Below are 18,611 nucleotides of genomic sequence, written 5' to 3' on the forward strand. Positions count from 1 at the left end.
GGGGCTGCTAACTACAGTGACCAACCCAAAAACCCAAAAACACAAATGGCCCTATCGAAAGACACTGTTTGGTTTGTCCATTCTGGGCTACTGTAGAAACATGCAACATGGAGATTTCCGTAGACGAGGACCTGCTCCCTATGTAGATATAAACGGCTCATTCTAAGGTAATGACAACACCATGATTCTCATTTTCAGGTGATGACACACTAAAGAAAACACACTTATTGTAATATGTTCAATTTCTGCTAATATGTCCCTCTAAATCCTAAATCGAACATTTAAAATGAAGGAGGAAAATATCCATTTCACAAATATTTTGGGGCCTTATCCTGTCTTACCTTCACAGTCAGCTGTGTCAGCGTTGAACTTGAAGCCAGCTTCACACAGGCACAAGAAAGAGCCATCGGTGTTGAGACACTCGCCTCGGACGCACACGTTGTCTTTACTGCATTCATCCACATCTGGCATAGAGAGATGAGGGAAAGAAAGGCAGACGAATTAAGAAAGATAACTGGAAAAAGGGTGGGTCAAGTTTTGTTACATATTGATTATCCCTAAATATCCCCATATATCCTCCGTCTTTGTTAAATCCACAGGGAACACCACTCCTTTTCATAAGTATCACAAAAAGAATGTGTAATCAAGCGCTTGTCTGAGCACCAGATTCATTGGCCATTTGGAGCATTTAACAGTATACTGGCAAACAGGAAACAAAGGAGGAAAAAAACATCTACCTCGGCTTTTCAGGCTGAGAACATTTCCCATCAACTCGTAAAAATTAATAATGACCACAACATGCTTGATTAGCTGTAGATTTGTGGATAATTGCAGCATTACGGCATAACTTGTAAGGCACTTGGACTTGCGGGTAAAATATGGGGAAGGCGGGGGAAATTCATCGCTGGGGAAAAGCCTGTCCTCCTTTTTCAACCTTTGATAATCAGATGAATCTTTCAGAGACGACAAGGCAAACACCCGTTTGCAAAGATAGGGAGAAAAAAAACAATAGCCCAGACTATAAGTAAACACATAAATATGCTGTGACTGGATAGTTTTGGAGTTAATTCAAGGACTTCAAAGGTTTTATTGAAAGGCACAGCGGCAAGGCCGTGGCACAACCTGTTGATGTGGATTAAATTTAGATGTGTTTCAGTCTGCTGTCAGTCCTTTATTACGTATGTTCTGTTTTCGCTGAAAGACCAACACGGTCAAGGCCAAGCATCATTTTGGCCTCACCTGACTAAACCCATCTTTCATTCCCATAAACTCACATACCCTCATCCTCCCTTCTCCTCCCCCTGCAGGCTCATGTCAGAGGGGTCTGGCTTTCATTGTGTCAGCACTGTACACACAATGGCAGGCTGCAAGAAAATATACGACAACTGCTGATTTATAGGATAATTAGAGCCTAGTATTTGTTGTGGCGGGCAGCCAACGTACCTGATGCAGGCTGGGCAGTTTGCTCAGAGTCTGAGTACGGTGTTTAAGGCGCTCCGAGGCCAAAGCCTCAGCAGAAGAATGTCCCTGTTCAAGGACTGAACCTAGTCCTCTACATTAAGTCACACTTGCCCATTAGAGGATTGTGCCAGCGTCTTGCAGGGGCCTGAACCCAGTGATTCAAGCCTACCTGCTTCACATCACGACAGGATATTTCACTGCCAGACATCCTGCCGTTTACTTCACCTCTTACTGTAGTTGCAAGACACACCAGAAATAACACTGATCCCATTCTGACAGCCTAGCCAGAGTTATTTCATGTATTTTGACAGCAAATGCTCCAGTTTGTTGAAAAGAAAAGCCTTCCTTAGCTGATGATCAGGCTGCATTTTTTTTTCCCATCGCTGTGACCAGTGGGTCACTGGGTGCGGCTGGAATAACATCAAACTGATGTCCGAACGGAGAGTGAGCTGAGACAGTTGATGAGGCCACGGCCCATTACACAGAAAGGCTAGTCTGATCACCCATGCCAAGGGTCCCAGGCTGGGCCTCAGCACCCAGGACAGTGTGTTGAGGATACTGTCTGTGAGCCTGCATGCACTGAATAAAGAAACGTGTGCAAGCCAGCGAGGTTACTGTAAAATGACTTAATCTAAAATCATATTATATTATTACCAACTTTTTCTAATTAGGACTCTGCCTCACCCAATTACACAAAGCTCATAAAATCATCTGAAAAGCAATTTCCCATTGCTGTTACTGCTCTTGTGCCAGTGTGTTACTGTACCTTGGCAGCCGGTCTTTCCATCGGTGGTGGTGTATCCATCAGGACAGTTGCACGTGTAGGAGCCCTCATTGTTCACACACTGTCCTTCTCCACAGATCCCCACCACAGTTAAACACTCATCGATATCTGTCATAAGCATACACACACAGCTGTGTCAAGATGCCAACATGAAGTAAGCCACGAGGAGCAGTTAAGCATTAATGGTATATTTTATGTGTCAGGTGACCCAGAAAACACCAAAATTTCTACATATCCTACATAATCATGAGCTTGTAATTCATGTTTAACCCACGTATTTAGGAAGGCTGCGATCATGTGACCAATGTGCTGATGGGAGTAAAGAAGGAGGCAGGTTGAAGTGGTGGATGGGTAACAAAACACAGGACTTTCCCCACGAGACCGGTTTTGGAACCGTGCGATCTTTGAGTAAACTCACTATGTGTTTTTTTCCCCTAAACCTAACCACAGTAACTTTACGTGCCTAAACCTGACCTTGGTAACTTTACATTGAGTTACGTAATGTCATTTATGAGGTGATAATTCGTAGAATATCATACAAACTGTTGTATGTGGCTATGTTCATAGGAGAGAGCGAAAAAAGCACAGCTGGTACTGGTGTATCTATACTGAGTACTGAAACCGTTTCAAATATACAGAATCAATATATATCGATAAATCAATATTTCTTACAACACTAGCGTGTATGTGTGTGTGTATGTGTGTGTGTGAATACCTCTGCAGGACGTCCTGTCCACCAGCTCCATACCAGCTGGGCAGGTGCAGCTATAGGAACCGATGGTGTTGGTGCACTGGCCTGCCACACACAGGCTGGTGTCCTCACACTCATTCACATCTGCATGGACAAACAAACACAGAGTGAGAGAGGGAGACGTCATCAGTATGACACATTCACACCAGCTGTAAATCCACATTGAGCATGTCAGAAAAGTCATGCATCATCTACATCAGCATGTAATGACTTATTCTAACTACAGTAGGTCATATTGCACTGGAACAGATGACATATTAAAATGACTGCACAAAAATCTAGTGACCACAGTCAGCCACCCACTACGCCGTACCTTGGCATGAGAGCCCGTTGGGTGCCACTGTGAAGCCACGGTCACAGGCCATGCAGGAGAAGGAGCCCTCTGTGTTGGTGCAAACACCCGTGGGGCACACACCTGGGGTCTGGCACTCGTCAATGTCTAAGATGCAGAAGAAAAGGTTAGCTTTAGTTTATCATCTTAAGCAAAGGGACCTCTAAAGAATCTACTTTTTTGATCGTTCACTGTCTGTAAAAAATTGTGTGTGTGTGTTTCGGCCTACATACAGTAAGCAAAGCCGCCTTTATTAGATCGCACTGACAGTGTTTTATTAAAAAGGGTGGAAAGATAAGTATGCAGGAGGGTCATCGAATCCAAAACAGCAAGCTATTACAGGTGGCGCATAATTACTGTATCTACAAACAGTCCCTGGCTCGCTGTTATGTGATCACTGGAAATTCCTCGACCCGGTGCAGATTGTATTTCTTACGGAGAAAAATTGTGTGGGCCATTGTTAAGTGATTGGGACGGCTCAGTTTTGCCTTTGGGTGAACAGTTCAACGGGGCGAGCTCGCTGTAGTACGTGGAAGGCAGGGGAGTGGTTGACTTCATTTCAAATTAAGCCCTTAATATTTTCCATGGCATCAGAGGCATCCATTAAAATCCTATCAGAGGCCGACTTGGACTCGGGCTTGTTTTGTAAAACCTTTTCCCAGCACAAAGACCCATATCGGTAGGGGATCTTCCTCTTGGGCTACATCCACGCTTCCATTCAAAAACACACCACAGTATATATGACTAACTGAGGCCATGTTTGAATCCATTTAAACAGCCATTCCTTTTCTGCTTCCCATGAAGTCATGACAGATCAGCCTCCCCGGATTCGTCAAAGCAGCCGTTTCACTGCATTGATCTCATAAATCATGTCATGACAAATTACTCTGCACGGTAAAGATTTTCTGTAATCATGTTCTGGGTCTAATGCATTCCTTTTTTTCTACTGTGGTCTACTGTAACTTTGGTGCAATGTTTTTGATAGTGACAGCTTAAAGTGTTCTGCGCAGGTACATAAAAACAGAGGTAGTTTTACCTTCACAGCCGTAACCATCCTCAGACAGTTGCAGGCCGGCTTCACAGCTCCTGCAGGTGTACGATCCTGGGGTGTTCAAGCACAGCTGGCGCGGGCACACGTTAGCCACCAAGCACTCATCCACATCTGGACACAAATACACAGACACATCATAATGCAGATTACCATCTCTGGCTTCAAATAAATAAAGCTCGCCAGTTGTAATCAGTTAGATCGGCAATCACTGGAGCTAGAAATTACAAATGTCGACACGTCTATCTTTTTAGCTGAGCTATCTGCGGAACATTAGCCTGACATCATCATGTTCTATTTGAGGGCTGGTGTCTCATTGTGTTGAGCAAGGATCAGATGAGCGGTGCCAGAGGCGGAGGGGTCCAGGATCCAGCTATGATGTGATGTCTAGAAGGAGTATTTTGGGATTTTGGGCTCAGATGATGGGGCTTTGGGTTCCAAGCTGTCGCACCTGATGCTTTTAATACACAGCCTGAACCAGCCGGGGAACGTGTTCAACGCAGCTGGCACATTCACCCTTAACCGCAGCTTTTGTCGGGTATTAAGGCAAGGTCTGGCATGTTTGAATAGACGCTACACACACCTGTGCTCAAGTGCACAAACAAAACATTCCTGCACAAACACAGCCAACAGCCTCACCATCACACTGTTGTCCATCCTCAGAGACTCTGAAACCAGGCTGACAGACAATACACGTGAAGGAGCCATCTGTGTTTGTACATGTTCCCTGGGGGCATGTCGTGGGCAGTGCACACTCATCGATATCTGAAAACAACACAGGCTGTTAGACATTCGCTGCGGGACAGGGGGTGTCTCTACAGCCAAGGAAAAGAAAATCCTGGTGAAAGGTAAGAACCACTAACCCCACCAGTGTCAGTTCTTTCAGGCTGACTAACATACAAATGGCATTATGCAGGAGTTATTAAAAAAGTAGTGTTAAATAAACCAACCTTCACAGAGCTCCCCGTCATATGATACTTTGTACCCTGTAGGACAATTCTCACAGGTGTAAGAGCCTTCCGAGTTTAGACAGATCCCGTTGGCACAGGTAGACAGGGACTGGCACTCGTCAATATCTGGGAGAAACACATGCACACCAGCACAGACATGTCAGGAAACCGATGACTATAAAGACCAAATAATATGCTGAGGGAATTCAGTTGCACAGGAGTTTTAATGGTGAGGTGACAAGCAACCCAGATGTGTTGAGTAAGTCTTCAACAGTTGTAACAGCACTAATGGTTTTGACTGACTGAGGAGCACAGCCGGAGATAGAGTTTACCTTCACACCTCTGACGGTCTTGAGACACTCTGTAGCCGGCCTTACATCTGGTGCAGGTGTAGGATCCCTCCGTGTTGGCGCACACGCCACCGAGACACAAGTCACCCTGGGCGCACTCATTCACATCTGGAAACACAAAAATCAGATTCACTTCAACTGGGCAGAGAAATCATCACCATCTACCAACAGCAGTTTACAGTAAATCGTTAAACAGTTGATTTCATACCTTCACATCTCAGTCCATCAGCAGAGGGTTCAAACCCAGGCCTGCAGTTCTGGCAAGTGTAGGAACCTGCTGTGTTGATGCAAATTCCCGCAGGGCATACATTACCAGTTGCGCACTCGTTGACATCTAACAAAAAGAAACAATTTGCAGACATTATACTGCTGTCGAGAGAGCTCCACAAGCTGAGAAGTATGCAGTGACGAGTTACACCCAACAGCTCCAGATAATCCTTTGCAGACCTTCACAGGCTTCGCTGTCTGAGGTGACATGGTAACCATGGTTACAGGTACATGTGTGGGTGCCGTCCAGATTGACACAGCGGCCGTTGAGGCAGACTCCGGGGAGCATACATTCATCCACATCTGGAGAGAAGATACAGAGGGGTAAAAAAAAGGGGGGGCCCCAGAAAATAAAGACTAACTCTTTGTAGCCTTTTTTATAAAGCTTCAATGGTGCCGCGAAGCTTCTGTAGTAGCACTGTGGAGAACTATTCACAGAGCTGTTACTTTGATATGGGACGTTAATAATGTCTGACTGACCTTCTGACTGACAGTTACCTTGGCAAACGTTGTCTGGTGAGAGTTCATATCCCTGGAAACAGTTGCACCTATAGGAGCCCTCAGTGTTGACACACCTACCACGACCACACACGGTTTGGTTCAAGCACTCGTTTACATCTGGGGACAGAAGGACAGGACATAATATATATGAGAGCAAGTACAGTGTGTGATTAAAGTGTCAGTTCATACAAATTAAAAGTCTCACTCTGCATCTACTGGAGACCAATGCTTCACTTCACCTTGCACACTAACCAGTCAAATCCATGGTAGACCTGCAACTCAGTGTTCTACTAAGTAAAATCACTGTTTATGGCAGTGGCATCTAGTGGCGCTTTGATATAACGGGTTCAATTCCCTGTCAGAAAAGGCTCTCTGATGGCAAGGTTAAGTGGCAGAAATACTAAATACAGTCTATATGGGTACATTTTCTGTTTCAGAACTGAGAACACTAGAGTAAAATAAAGCTCATCTGGGTATAAAAAAGAAAACAAACATTTTGCTGGTCCATAAAATCACAAGTTTGAGATGTTTCTGGCTTTGAGAGAGAGTAGCTCGTGTTCACAAATATTGACTGAACTTTTCCAAGGCCATGAAAATAACATATTGGAATGATCAAAGGTTTTTGAGATATCCACCTCTAGGATTTCTGCCATCACCCCAGTACAATGAAAGGAAATGGAATTTCAGCTGTGGTGAGACAGTTTTTTGGAACTGTGTGAGACCAAGTCACCATGTTTCTTTTACCTAAACCAAACCCAAGTAACTTTACATTATGTATGTAACTTTATGTTGAGTACATAACATCATTCGTGGGGCACAAATTTATTAGATATAATTTGACCAATCTTATGAGGATATGTCGTCCAAAAAACACTGCTGCTGAACATTTTAAGTGTAATTAATTTTGTGAAAGATGTGAACAAAATAACTCTGAGCAGAAAGGCAGAAAAGCCTTAAGAAAGATCTCAAAACCTTGCCACATAAAACCAAAACTATCTGCATCCAAGATACTACTAAAGATAGGTAAATATGTTACTTTTGTGATTTAGGTAGACTGACCCTTTAATATCAGATGAAATCTAAAATGCAAAGGAAAACTGGGCCATTGCAGCAGGAGAATACAGCAGGATACGGAAAATAAAAACAAAGATGTGTATACAAATTGAGGGTTGTTTCAGTAAGGGGGAAACAATTACAGCATAATTAGTGCCCAAAATGACTGTAAAACAGCAGTCATTAAATTAAATCAGTGCCCAAACCTCATTCTATAGGGCTTTTACTATTTGCAGCAGTAGTTGTCTTTTCCACTCAGTGGGTCAGAGCAGTTGACCTAGAAATTATATTTTCGGAAAACCTCACGCAGAAATAATGTTTTATAGTGGAATTTATCAAGTGTTAACAATGGTAATTTTCAGCTTAGGTAAGGTGAGGGGAGAGACTGATTATGTGAATGTAAGAGACAGAGACAGTAAAAGAGGAAGAGAAAGGGGGGAGAGGAAGGAAAAGTATTTGTCTGCAAAGGAGGTGGAGAGAGGACGTGATAGAGATGCTGAAACAGAGCTCACACAGTGAAAACACTGCGAGAGAGTCACAGACTGGGTTTTGTTTGCCTAGCTGTGGGCACTGCCAGACGTCTGTCAGCGTGGCCCAGTGCTTTGTTTCTGCAATCATCCGGCATCTCTCAGGCCTCCGCGATAAGCCCTGACAGGGGAATGGAGCTGTTTTCCCTATCACACCAGCAATTAGGCTTATCCACGATTCGGCCAATTGGGCCCAAACCACTGTGCTACCATCAATTGACTGAGGCAAATACTGGAAACCCGGCACTCGTGTTGCCTGTTTTATGTGACTCTCACAGCGCCAGACGTATACTGTGAGCCTGTTAGCGCTGCCTGGGTGGATGTTCGGAGTAAAAATATTTACCTCCAGTGTTATCCCTCATTTACAGGGTTCCTCTCAGTGGCTATTTATACACCACAGATTTACACAGAATGAATAACATTAGCGGACTCACAAACAGAAGGTAGCTGGAGTGGTGTTTCTTTTGGAGGCAGGGAAATCATGTAATTTTAAACAAGGGCTTCAGTCGTCAGCCTCACTGAGAAAATCGATTAAAATGAACTCCTAATTACCACTAAAGCTAATTTCCATATTTTCCATCCTTATTCTGTCTTTTAGCTTTTCACATTTCTGGAATACTCACTCCAGGAGCTCAGGTTTCCAAACAAATTAGAGGGGGTGCAAGGTCACAGAGAGGGGATATGGTAAGTAACACCAGTCAGGCTCTTATGTAACAGGGCCGCGTTCAGGTGGGGAGCTGCCAGCATGTTAGCTTAAACACAACACACACCAAGTGTAGTTTGTTGGCCGTTTGTGCATTGAAATCTAATAATCCGCAGTATGAGTTTTACAGCGCGCTACAGACATCCTTATGGGTGAGTGAGAGGATTTGTTTGCGTGTCGGGACCTCTTCGCAGTGGGGAATTGACCCTTTGACCTTCTCATGCATCTCCTGTGACTTCCCGGTCATATCACCCAGCCCAGCAGTGGTAATAAAGCCTCCGCTGGGCCCAACAGTACGGTGGCCAGAGATCTCCAACAATAATACACTGTTTGTTCAAGGCTGTGGCCAAGAGAAAATATTTGGACTCTCCCAAATTGAAGTATTATAAACAATCTTTTTACGGGGGCCAGTGATATCAAAAGATCAGCAATAACACCGTGTATGTGTTCAAACAATATTGGGGATATGCGGAGGCTGCTGGGTGGAGAAGCTGATATATCATATGTGGAAACACCGAATAGAGAGAGCGAGGGTGGAGGGGTGTGTTCGGCCCACACACTATAGCCATCCTCACTGTGGTTTTGGGTTGTCGTGTGGGCCCAGTAGTGGTCCACACTTGACATAAAAAACCCAGTATAAAGCCCTTTGAAGCATAAAATGAAATTTATTTAAAACAAATTTCGTGCACATCAGCAGTCAGAGTGTCTCTTTGAGCGAAAAGCCACAATTGAGTGAAAGTAATTCAGCTTGTGCAAGCTGGTGAACTGTGCTGCATCATAAGCTGTCAGCAAGTCGTTAACGGCACGGCTTGTTGCCATGACGCCTTGGTTATTTTCGGTGATGCCAACTGGGAGCAGCAGCTTTTGTCTACGTAAATGTTACCTAATACAGGAAGCTTTTACAGTGTAAGAGGGAAACCCAGCTTCTTTCCATGCAGCGGTTGGAAACACCCTGAGGAGTTTGGGTAGCGGTGGTGGTGGTGCTGCTGTGATGGGGCGTGGGTTTGCCTTACCCACACATCTTTCATCAACGGGCCTGAACCCTGGGCCGCAGGCCTGGCACTGGAAGGAGCCAGGAGTGTTGACGCAGACACCGTTGGGACAGGAGCTGGGATCCCTGCACTCATCTACATCTGCTCCGGGAGAAGGTGGGACACGAAAAATAATCATTTGAATTAGTCGTTATTAAAACAATGTGCACATGCATGGAAGAAAAAAGGGGTGTAAGGTCACAAATGCTAATATATACAAACACACAATCCCTCCATCACGAACTGTGCATAGTTTTCCTCCTGGCTCTGATATGCGGAAAATACATGTGTTTTGTAACCGGGCTACACATTAACTCATGGCAGCAAACAAATATGCCTGGCTATGACTGTGCTGTTATGTGAACTGTACGTGTGCGTAGGCGCTTGTGTATGCATGCATGTCACCTTCGCACTGGCCTCTCCAGGACTTGGCGTAGCCGCTGTTGCATTCACAGGTGTAAGATCCTTCTGTGTTGACGCATATGCCGTTCTGGCACTTGTTGGGCATGCTGCACTCATTAATATCTGCCAGTTTGAATGAAAACCAAGGAGAACGGAAAAGAAAGTGACTATTGTGTTCCACAGCATTAATTAGGCCAGGATGCTCTTAAATGAACAGCGCTGACAGACAAGAACTTGCAGTGCTCTTACAGAGAGTTAGAGAGTTAACAGCTAATGGCTTTCATCCATTGGAAACATGTCCCCTGCTGTGCTTTGGGCTGCGTCTCACCTTGACAGAACTTCCTGTTCTGGGTGATCACCTGGCTGTAGCCGCTGTGGCACTGACAGGTGTAGGAGCCATAGCTGTTTATGCAGCGGCCCTTCCCTTCACATGGGTTCTCGTCACACTCGTTCACATCTGCAACGGGAGACAGAGAAAGAAAATAAAGGCAGAAGGTGAGTACAAGAGATCGAATGTGACATTACACTGCCGTTCCATTTCACCGGCAGAGACTGTACACTTTCCAAAGCCCTGACTTTGGAGCTCCTCTGCTGCGCAGGCATTCCTCAGTGATGGGCCTGAGCCCAGCCGAGTAGAGCAGAGGCTGCGGCCAAGGCCTTCACCGTGAGGTAAGGGATCACAGAACCGTGGCAGCTCTTTGGAGGGCCTGGACGCTGTTGTCAGGCATCACGGAACAGGTCAACATAAACAAACGGCTCCCTTTCATTTTGGCTCGCTTCATTTCTCAAGGCTTCTGTGCCGTGTTGGTGTTGAGGACTTGCTCGCACAGAGATGATGATAGGCAGAACAACCGGGGCTTCTAGTGTCAGCACGCGTGTGTTATTGTGTCCCTCCTTCTCTCTGAGCGTCCCACTGTTACCCCCCGTCTATCTCCCCTTCTCTCCCTCACATTGTTGCTTACCAATGCAGTTGGTCTGCAGTGCACTGAGCTTGAATCCTGGCTCACAGTGGCAGGTGTAGCCAGTCTGCACAGGGATGCATTTCCCATGGCCGCAGATGCCGGGGGTGGTGGCACACTTGTCAATACCTATGAAAAGCCACAGAGTTGTGCACAGTCAGAAAGCAGGCATGAATATTTTTGACCTTGGGTTATGTAACATTACAGAGACTGTAAAAAGTAAAAAAAAAAACTACATTCCACTCGCACATGTTGTTTTCCATGGGAACCATCTTGCTGTTTTATAGGTGAGGTCTTGGATGAGAGGACAGGTTTTACAGCACTGTAGTGTTCTAACAGGTGGTATGGAGCTCTCACAAAGGGGTCGACGAGAAGCAGGTCATGCACAGCAGAGCCTGACATTAGTGTTGTTCTTGTCTTTTTCTATCCAAATGGACTGTGGTAAAACAGACAGTGAAATGGGCCCTTGTGCCTGGTAATTAGGAAAACCCTTGCTACAGTGTGCCTTTCTCTGTAGGATTACTGTAAATTCTCCTCCCTAGCACTCTTCCTCTCACTCTCTCCATCACCCAAACACTTTTTCACTCTGCTGTCTGCTCGTCCTCCATTTTTCATAAATCTGGCCTCTGTCCACTTGGGATAACTTCCCCTTCCAAGAGGCACACTCTTTCTTGGTTCCTCGCCCTCTCACCCTCTGTGCAGCACGGCATCTTCAAGCCAAATTGGCTCTGAGAAAAGGGGTCAAATAAAATCATAATACAGGCTCTCCACGGTTTAACTCCGGGTAAGCCTTAAAAAATGTCTTGTGAGATGTGCTGCTGTCTGCCAGCAGTTGACTGAGAGCATAAAAAATGAAGAGTTAAGCTCCGTGCTGCTCTTGTGCCTGGTCACCCTACAGCTCCATACACACCTGTCAATTACTGCTGATCTGATATCTAATGTTCCAAGTGAGCCCCAGGGTTGAATACATGTTTTCTGATGTATGTTTTACCTGTGGCTGATTCTGTGTGAGTTGTTTCCTCTAAATCTGGCCTCTGGTAGATGATGGAGGAGTCTGGAGCAGTTTCTGTGAAAATCGGGGTAGTGCGAACACAATGAACCACTAACACTGTGACACATAGTAAATCCTCGTTCTCTACAAGCTAAACGAGACGCTGCTTGTTTTCCCAACCACTACTGCCTCAGCTGTCACTCATTGGGCGGCTATATAAAAATGATCTACTCTTTTCTCCGAGCTAAAAACAGTACATTGACCAAAATAAATCAAGTAGACTCATTGAAAGTAGTCAACCTTCAGACTTTAATGTCAATGTTTTCCCTGGCAGAGCAGGATTGAGACCGCCACTGCTGTGAAGGAGTGAGCAATTTATAGAATACACATCATGTGTCTGTGCCCATTTCAGACTACCAGGGCTGGGTCAGATTACTTTAAAATGCAGTCAGTTACTGAATACAAATTACATGGCAATGTTTTGTTATTAGTAATGTAATCTATTTGGTTACAAAAAAGCAGTCTAATCTGAATACTTTTGGATTACACTAGAATTTAACAGCACTTATGATATTACAATATCCTTAATCTAAGAAGATGTCTAGTCTCATGTCATGATATCAATATAGGTCCCTAATGCAATCACCTCAGTTTCAACATGGGCACACAAAATAAGTGTCACCAATTCAGTCTCTGACCAAATATCTTACCCTCTGCTCCTGAGTTATGGCCTTGATTAACGGCAGACAAGTGCAAAACATTATGATGTCACAGTGAAGTTGACCTTTGACCTTTTGGATATAAAATGTCACGTCATCCTTTAATCTTGACATTTGTGTGAACGTTTGTCATAACTAGTGTGTAAATTCTTTAGTTATGGCCACAAACCTGTTTTGTGAGGTCACACTGACCTTTGACCATCAAAATCTAATCAGTTCATCCTTGAGTCCAAGTGGACGTTTGTGCCAAATTTGAGAAAATTCCCTAAAATTGTTTCTGAGATATCCGTCCATGAGAACGGGACAACCCAAGAACATAACGCCTCAGGCCAGGGCCGTCGCTGGCGTAGAGGCATAAAAATGGACTCAGCCAAAACACGTTAGTTCCACAAATATTCTATTTTTGGTCTTTAAACGTCATGCATTTGCTTTTCATGGGTCAATAACAAATTGGTTATCAAAAAATTAAATAAAGAAATTAAAAAAAAAAAATTGTTTGGCACTTCACTTTTGTCTAATGTTATTGCAACAAACTGTAGCACTCTGGCCCCCCTTTTTTAAACCACATGTAAAAAATCTTGGTGTAACATTTGACACTGGTTTGAAGTCTGATAAACAGATTAGTTCTGTTGTTAGAACAAGCTTTTTCCAGCTCTGTCTATTGGCCAAAGTGAAGCCTTTTCTCAATCGGCAGGACCTTGAGAAGGCAATTCACACATTCATCAGCTCACGATTGGACTACTGTAATGCACTTTATGTCGGCTGCAGCCAGTCTTCCCTGTCACGTCTTCAACTTGTACAGAATGCTGCGGCCCGATTTTTAACAAACACGCCCAGACGTGAACACAATACCCCTGTGCTGTCGTCTCTCCACTGGCTTCCAGTACGTTTTAGGAGAGATTTTAAACTATTGTTTGTTTTTAATGCCATTAATGGCCTTGCTCCTCTCTACTTGTCAGAGACTTTAACTATCCATGATAGTGGCAGGGCCCTGCGTTCATCTGGTCAGCTTCTTTTAGAAGTCCCAAGGTTGAGATATAAATAATGGGGTGACCGTTCCTTTACTGTTGCTGCTCCAAGATTGTGGAACAAGCTCCCCCCTGACATTCGCACCACTACTGATCTCGCCCTTTTTAAATCGAAGCTGACGACCTACCTTTTTAGAATTGCTTTTAATCCCGACTAGGGCTATTCTTTTTATTTATTTTATTTTTTTTAAATGTATTTTATCTATGTTGATAGGCTTTTAATGCCCTGTAGCACTGCCACACTTTCCATTGTTTTCTTTTCTGTATTGTCTTATTGTTTCTGTGTGTGTGTTTGGTACTTCATGTACTTTCATTGTTATCTGACACTGTTGTCAAGCACTTTGGGTACCTTTGGGTTTTGTAAAGGGCTATAGAAATAAATGTTGAAATGTTGATAATTGACATATTAAAATAAGTAATAACAATTTAATAGACTAATTACTGACAATGAAACTATGATCTAATTACACTTTTTTTAAAAATGTAATCTGGGCTGATTTTAGTTATATGTATTTTGTAACTGATTACCTAATCCTGATTACATGTAATCTGTTACTATCCATCCCTGCAAACCACTATAGGCCCTTGAGCTTTGAGATAAATCAGACCACAAGAGGAATTAAACAGCATTAGGGCACTTATTGAGAGTGAACAGGCAGTGTGTGATTCGAATGAGTGAAGCCAAGAGGCAAATACCTGGATATTTCAGCGGTGAGTCAGTCGCAACAGCTGGCTAGAAAACAAGCAAATATTACATGTCAAAGATTTTGGCTACATTTCATCATCATACTTGTGTTCATACAGTGTGTCTGCTTTTGTCATCATATGCAGTGCTAATTAGGTGTGTGCATCTACCGAAATGTGGTCTGAATAAGTTATATAATCATAACAAACCCTCCAGCTGAGATAGCTAGAGCATATCGTTCTAAGATAAACATTTCAAAAGCATGTGCCAAGAGGTTGACAGGGAGGGAGAACTTACCGGGATCAGAATTTCCACATCTGCCACGAGACAGAGAGAAGAAGAAAAGTTTATCAGTAGCATAATGTTGACATTCTGTTCGCATTAACAAGTACCATTACTGACTCTATGCAACATACACAATAACCCATGTTCTCTTTAGGCACTTGACTCGCAGCTTTGAGGGTCTTTATTTATAATAAAACAAAGCTTACGGCACATTTATCCTCTAAGCCGGACAGAGAGAGTTGTATCAGAAAAGTAGAGCGGACTACCGGCCAAGGAAAAATGCAAAGATAGACAAGGAAATAGATATCTCTGATAATGAAGACAAAAATCCCTAAATATTTACAGAATTGTCTCCTCATATAAATCAAAATGTCATAGCTCCGCCAACAAACTATCTCACGAGCATTAAATCAGGAAGATACATTTACAGTAAATCCTGAGGATTTAGATGTATGGCCAATGTGGATTACTTGTGTGCATTGCTGTGATGCTCAGAGTAGTTTCACTTTGATGGATGGGGGGGACAAGAGCGCTCCCAATATGTTCAACGTTGGATCAACTTAGCATTTATTTATGGAGATGAAAACATCCTGTTGATGTTTGGATTCTCACAAAAAAGAAGCTAATCCTTGTGTATCCTGTAGAAAATAAAATCCTATTGTGTATCACTCTGCTGCCCTGCATTGTTTATGCCGTGGGTTGTGGTAGAAGTGTGGTCCATGTTTGGATAACTCCAAGGCCTAAGTGCATAATAAGTGCAGAGCATTCAGCAGCAACTATTCTTTACTATTCAGAGTAAACACAAACATATTAGTCTCACCTTCTGGCTGTTCAGGTGTCAGAGGCTGCTGTGGCTGCTGTGGAGTCAGAGTTTCCCGGGGTGCTTGAGGTGTCTCAGGGTACTCGGGGTATTGGGGCACTTGTGGCGTCTGTGGGTAGCTGGGGTAATGTGGCCTGCTAGGCAGTGACAGTGAGGGCTCAAAGGATGGAGGCTGAGGGTAAGTGGGACTCTGCTCCTCCAATGACACTCCTGTGCTCTGCAGATCATCATCCTCCAGCTGTCTGAGAGAGATCTGCACATCAGAGCGCGAGTAGGTATACCCGTGACCAGCTGGGCAGATCTCCTTGAAATGGTCTGCAGGGGTAGGAAACACGCAGCAGCGAACAGTGAGCCAGAGCGTAATAGTGGCTCATATTTCTGTCTGATATTCATATAGCAATAACATAAGCCATCCGTGTAATATTGTTATGCTGAGCATGCTGTGCGTTACTGTGTGCTGCGAGCAAGGGGTCGGGTTTCGGCTATTGCCTAAGAGCTAGGTAGCTGGCAGGCCAGTGACAGCTGTCACAGAGGGCTACCAGCAAGGGGATTTTGGGGGATATCTGCACACTCAAACAGACACGGCCATGCCAGTGGGGGAAGTAGAGGATCATGTAATACTGACTGACCTTTGAACTCTTTGGTGTAGAGGCGTGTGAGTGAGAGGCTAATAGAGGATTGGCTGGCTAGATAAAAGGAGGGAGACTGCACCTCTTTGTGTCGGAGCCCAACAAACCTCAGCGATGGTGAATCCATTACAAGTGAGAAGCACCATGTCCCCTACCTGACCTGAAACCAGCAACTCTATGCCAAAAGAGTCTGGAATAGAGATATGAGTAATGACAGATATGTGGTCACTGTAAATGCTTGTGTAAATGCAGGAAATGTGGATACGATAGGCTACTGAATGATGAATTTAAAGTGGAGGGAAATGGGGCTGTATATGATCAGCAGCCACATCAGAGGAGCTGCAGTAAATATGGTATGATAGTCAACGGGCTCCTGTTACCAAGTCACAAGTAATGGGCCTGGCTGCTTTGTTCAGAACATGGCTCGAACAGCTTGTCAGGCCATACAAAAGCCAGCGTCCGAAATAATCAGAGGCTGTGTGTCTGTGTACTGTGTCAGTCCTGGCTGAGCAGCACCATGGAGGTCTGTGTCTGTGATATCTGATCTATGACAATCCCCATGAATCACTGGCCAGTACAGACACTCCATAAAACCAGCCTGTTTCTCTCAAAGACTTTGAAGATTAGATCGGTATGGGAAAAAAAATAAAAAAAGATGACAACTACTTCCCATGTTTCACTTGGCTAAGCTGTTTATTTCTGCTGTGAAGCTCTGCCGGTCTATTAGTGGGGTTTCTCTCTGAGGGTTGGAGTGATAACACAAGACTAACTCCCACTATTATGCAGCCTCCAAAATATGAAAACTGTTTTGTTTTTGGTCCTTTTCCACTCCAAACACATTTGGTTATTTTGAAGTGCTTTACAAGCCTGGCAAAGAGCAGAATGGTGACTGAGTGGTAAATATCCTTTGCATGTGCTTCCACTACCATTGCTAGCGCTTACATAAGATTACATGTGACATTTCATATCTGCAAAAGCGATTAACCCAGCAAATAGGTTTCCAGCAAGTACAGTAAAAACGGGAATGGAAGGTTGAGCGAGCAGATGGACCAGGAGATATGTCTTGGATTTAATCAGTGTAGAGAAGAATTCTGGGACACATGGGATAGCACGGTAACTTTTGGTGGCTGTACCTGATCCCGGCAAAGGACAGCGATCACACTCAGGGCCCCAGGCCTTGCCCACTCGGCTGCAGCAGCAGATCTGCTTGGTGATGTGTTGAGCAAGCGGCAGGGAGCATGTGCCTGCTGACACTGATCGATAGCAGAACGCCCTCTGGTCAGACACAGCCTTGTCCGCTGGGGAGAGAAATTGATACGTCCATTTTATTTTAATACAATACATGAGAGAGCGGCCACAGCCAAAAATCATGTGTTATGATTGAAAGAAAAAAGGGGTGTTACTTACAGACACAGTGGCTCCTGTCAGCGTCTAACATGAAGCCTGGTTTACACGTGCACCTGTAGCTTCCTCTTGTGTTGAGACATTCGGCGTTCTTACAGAGTCCGGGCAACAGGCACTCATTGATGTCTGTGAAATATGCAGTACGTCAGCCATGGAGTAGTACATTTTCATTATGGAAATATCATGAAGTCATGTTGTTCCTATGACAATTTTGAACTCAGAATGAACCCCTCAACCAAACTTGGTGCAAATATCAGCTTGGGTGTACTGTATTTCACCTGGAGTATGCTTCAGGCTTGCAGACCAGCAGAGATTATGTAAGGCTTTAGAAATCATTTACACCTTGAAGGGTGACAAAATATTTCAATAGATCATGCTGTCAAAACCACCAGCTGCTGGAAGGTGATGAAATGGGGAAACTTTCGGGTTTCACAATTGTGTGAAAGCAAGGAGGGGTGATGACATGAGGGAAACATACAGTATATAATAAATTTGACCACTGCAAAGCAGACACACATTCTTATTCAAATCAAGGTAGCGGGATAATCAGAGTGGCGGCCATTTTTATGTGTACCGTGGCTACTGCAACCGTTGTAGCTGGCTAACTTCCATGAAAACCTTCATGTTGAAGTGCTGAATTCACTGAGGCAAGGTCTAAGCAATCCATTTTCTTTTTTAAATTGCTGTATCCGTTATCTCCCTGTTTCTTTTGTTGCCATTAATTGCATGTTCGTCGAAACACGATGTACTGGAGCTGCCTCTGAAGAACGAGTGAGAGCAGCTGCTCATTGGCTCACAGGGATAAACAGCGTTCAGATAAGCAAATTTTCACATCTTACTCGGTGAATTAAGGGTTTATTTCAACCAAAACCAGAATTGGAAATTGTTTGAATAGTGGACTGACTAACTAGATGACTTTTATGAAAGCCTCA

General features: G+C 44.1%; 1 protein-coding gene across 1 annotated transcript in view; it reads right to left on the reverse strand.

The window, feature by feature from the left end:
• The window catches only part of LOC117267185 (latent-transforming growth factor beta-binding protein 2-like), a 101,747-nt gene that overhangs the window by 21,827 nt on the left and 61,309 nt on the right, over positions 1-18,611 (reverse strand). The window contains exons 10-30 of the mRNA XM_078175028.1: positions 17,683-17,805; positions 17,409-17,573; positions 15,647-15,961; positions 14,839-14,858; positions 14,553-14,589; positions 12,110-12,184; positions 11,122-11,247; positions 10,488-10,616; positions 10,163-10,282; positions 9,740-9,859; positions 6,441-6,560; positions 6,123-6,245; positions 5,884-6,009; positions 5,658-5,783; positions 5,326-5,451; positions 5,015-5,140; positions 4,364-4,489; positions 3,310-3,435; positions 2,961-3,080; positions 2,228-2,353; positions 342-464 (exon numbers count right to left, since the gene is read on the reverse strand). Coding sequence (XP_078031154.1) covers positions 342-464; positions 2,228-2,353; positions 2,961-3,080; positions 3,310-3,435; positions 4,364-4,489; positions 5,015-5,140; positions 5,326-5,451; positions 5,658-5,783; positions 5,884-6,009; positions 6,123-6,245; positions 6,441-6,560; positions 9,740-9,859; positions 10,163-10,282; positions 10,488-10,616; positions 11,122-11,247; positions 12,110-12,184; positions 14,553-14,589; positions 14,839-14,858; positions 15,647-15,961; positions 17,409-17,573; positions 17,683-17,805 — 2,598 coding nt within the window. The remainder of the gene's footprint in view (positions 1-341; positions 465-2,227; positions 2,354-2,960; positions 3,081-3,309; positions 3,436-4,363; positions 4,490-5,014; positions 5,141-5,325; positions 5,452-5,657; positions 5,784-5,883; positions 6,010-6,122; positions 6,246-6,440; positions 6,561-9,739; positions 9,860-10,162; positions 10,283-10,487; positions 10,617-11,121; positions 11,248-12,109; positions 12,185-14,552; positions 14,590-14,838; positions 14,859-15,646; positions 15,962-17,408; positions 17,574-17,682; positions 17,806-18,611) is intronic.

Source organism: Epinephelus lanceolatus, chromosome 15 (genome assembly GCF_041903045.1).
Source record: "Epinephelus lanceolatus isolate andai-2023 chromosome 15, ASM4190304v1, whole genome shotgun sequence".
NCBI lineage: Eukaryota > Metazoa > Chordata > Actinopteri > Perciformes > Serranidae > Epinephelus > Epinephelus lanceolatus.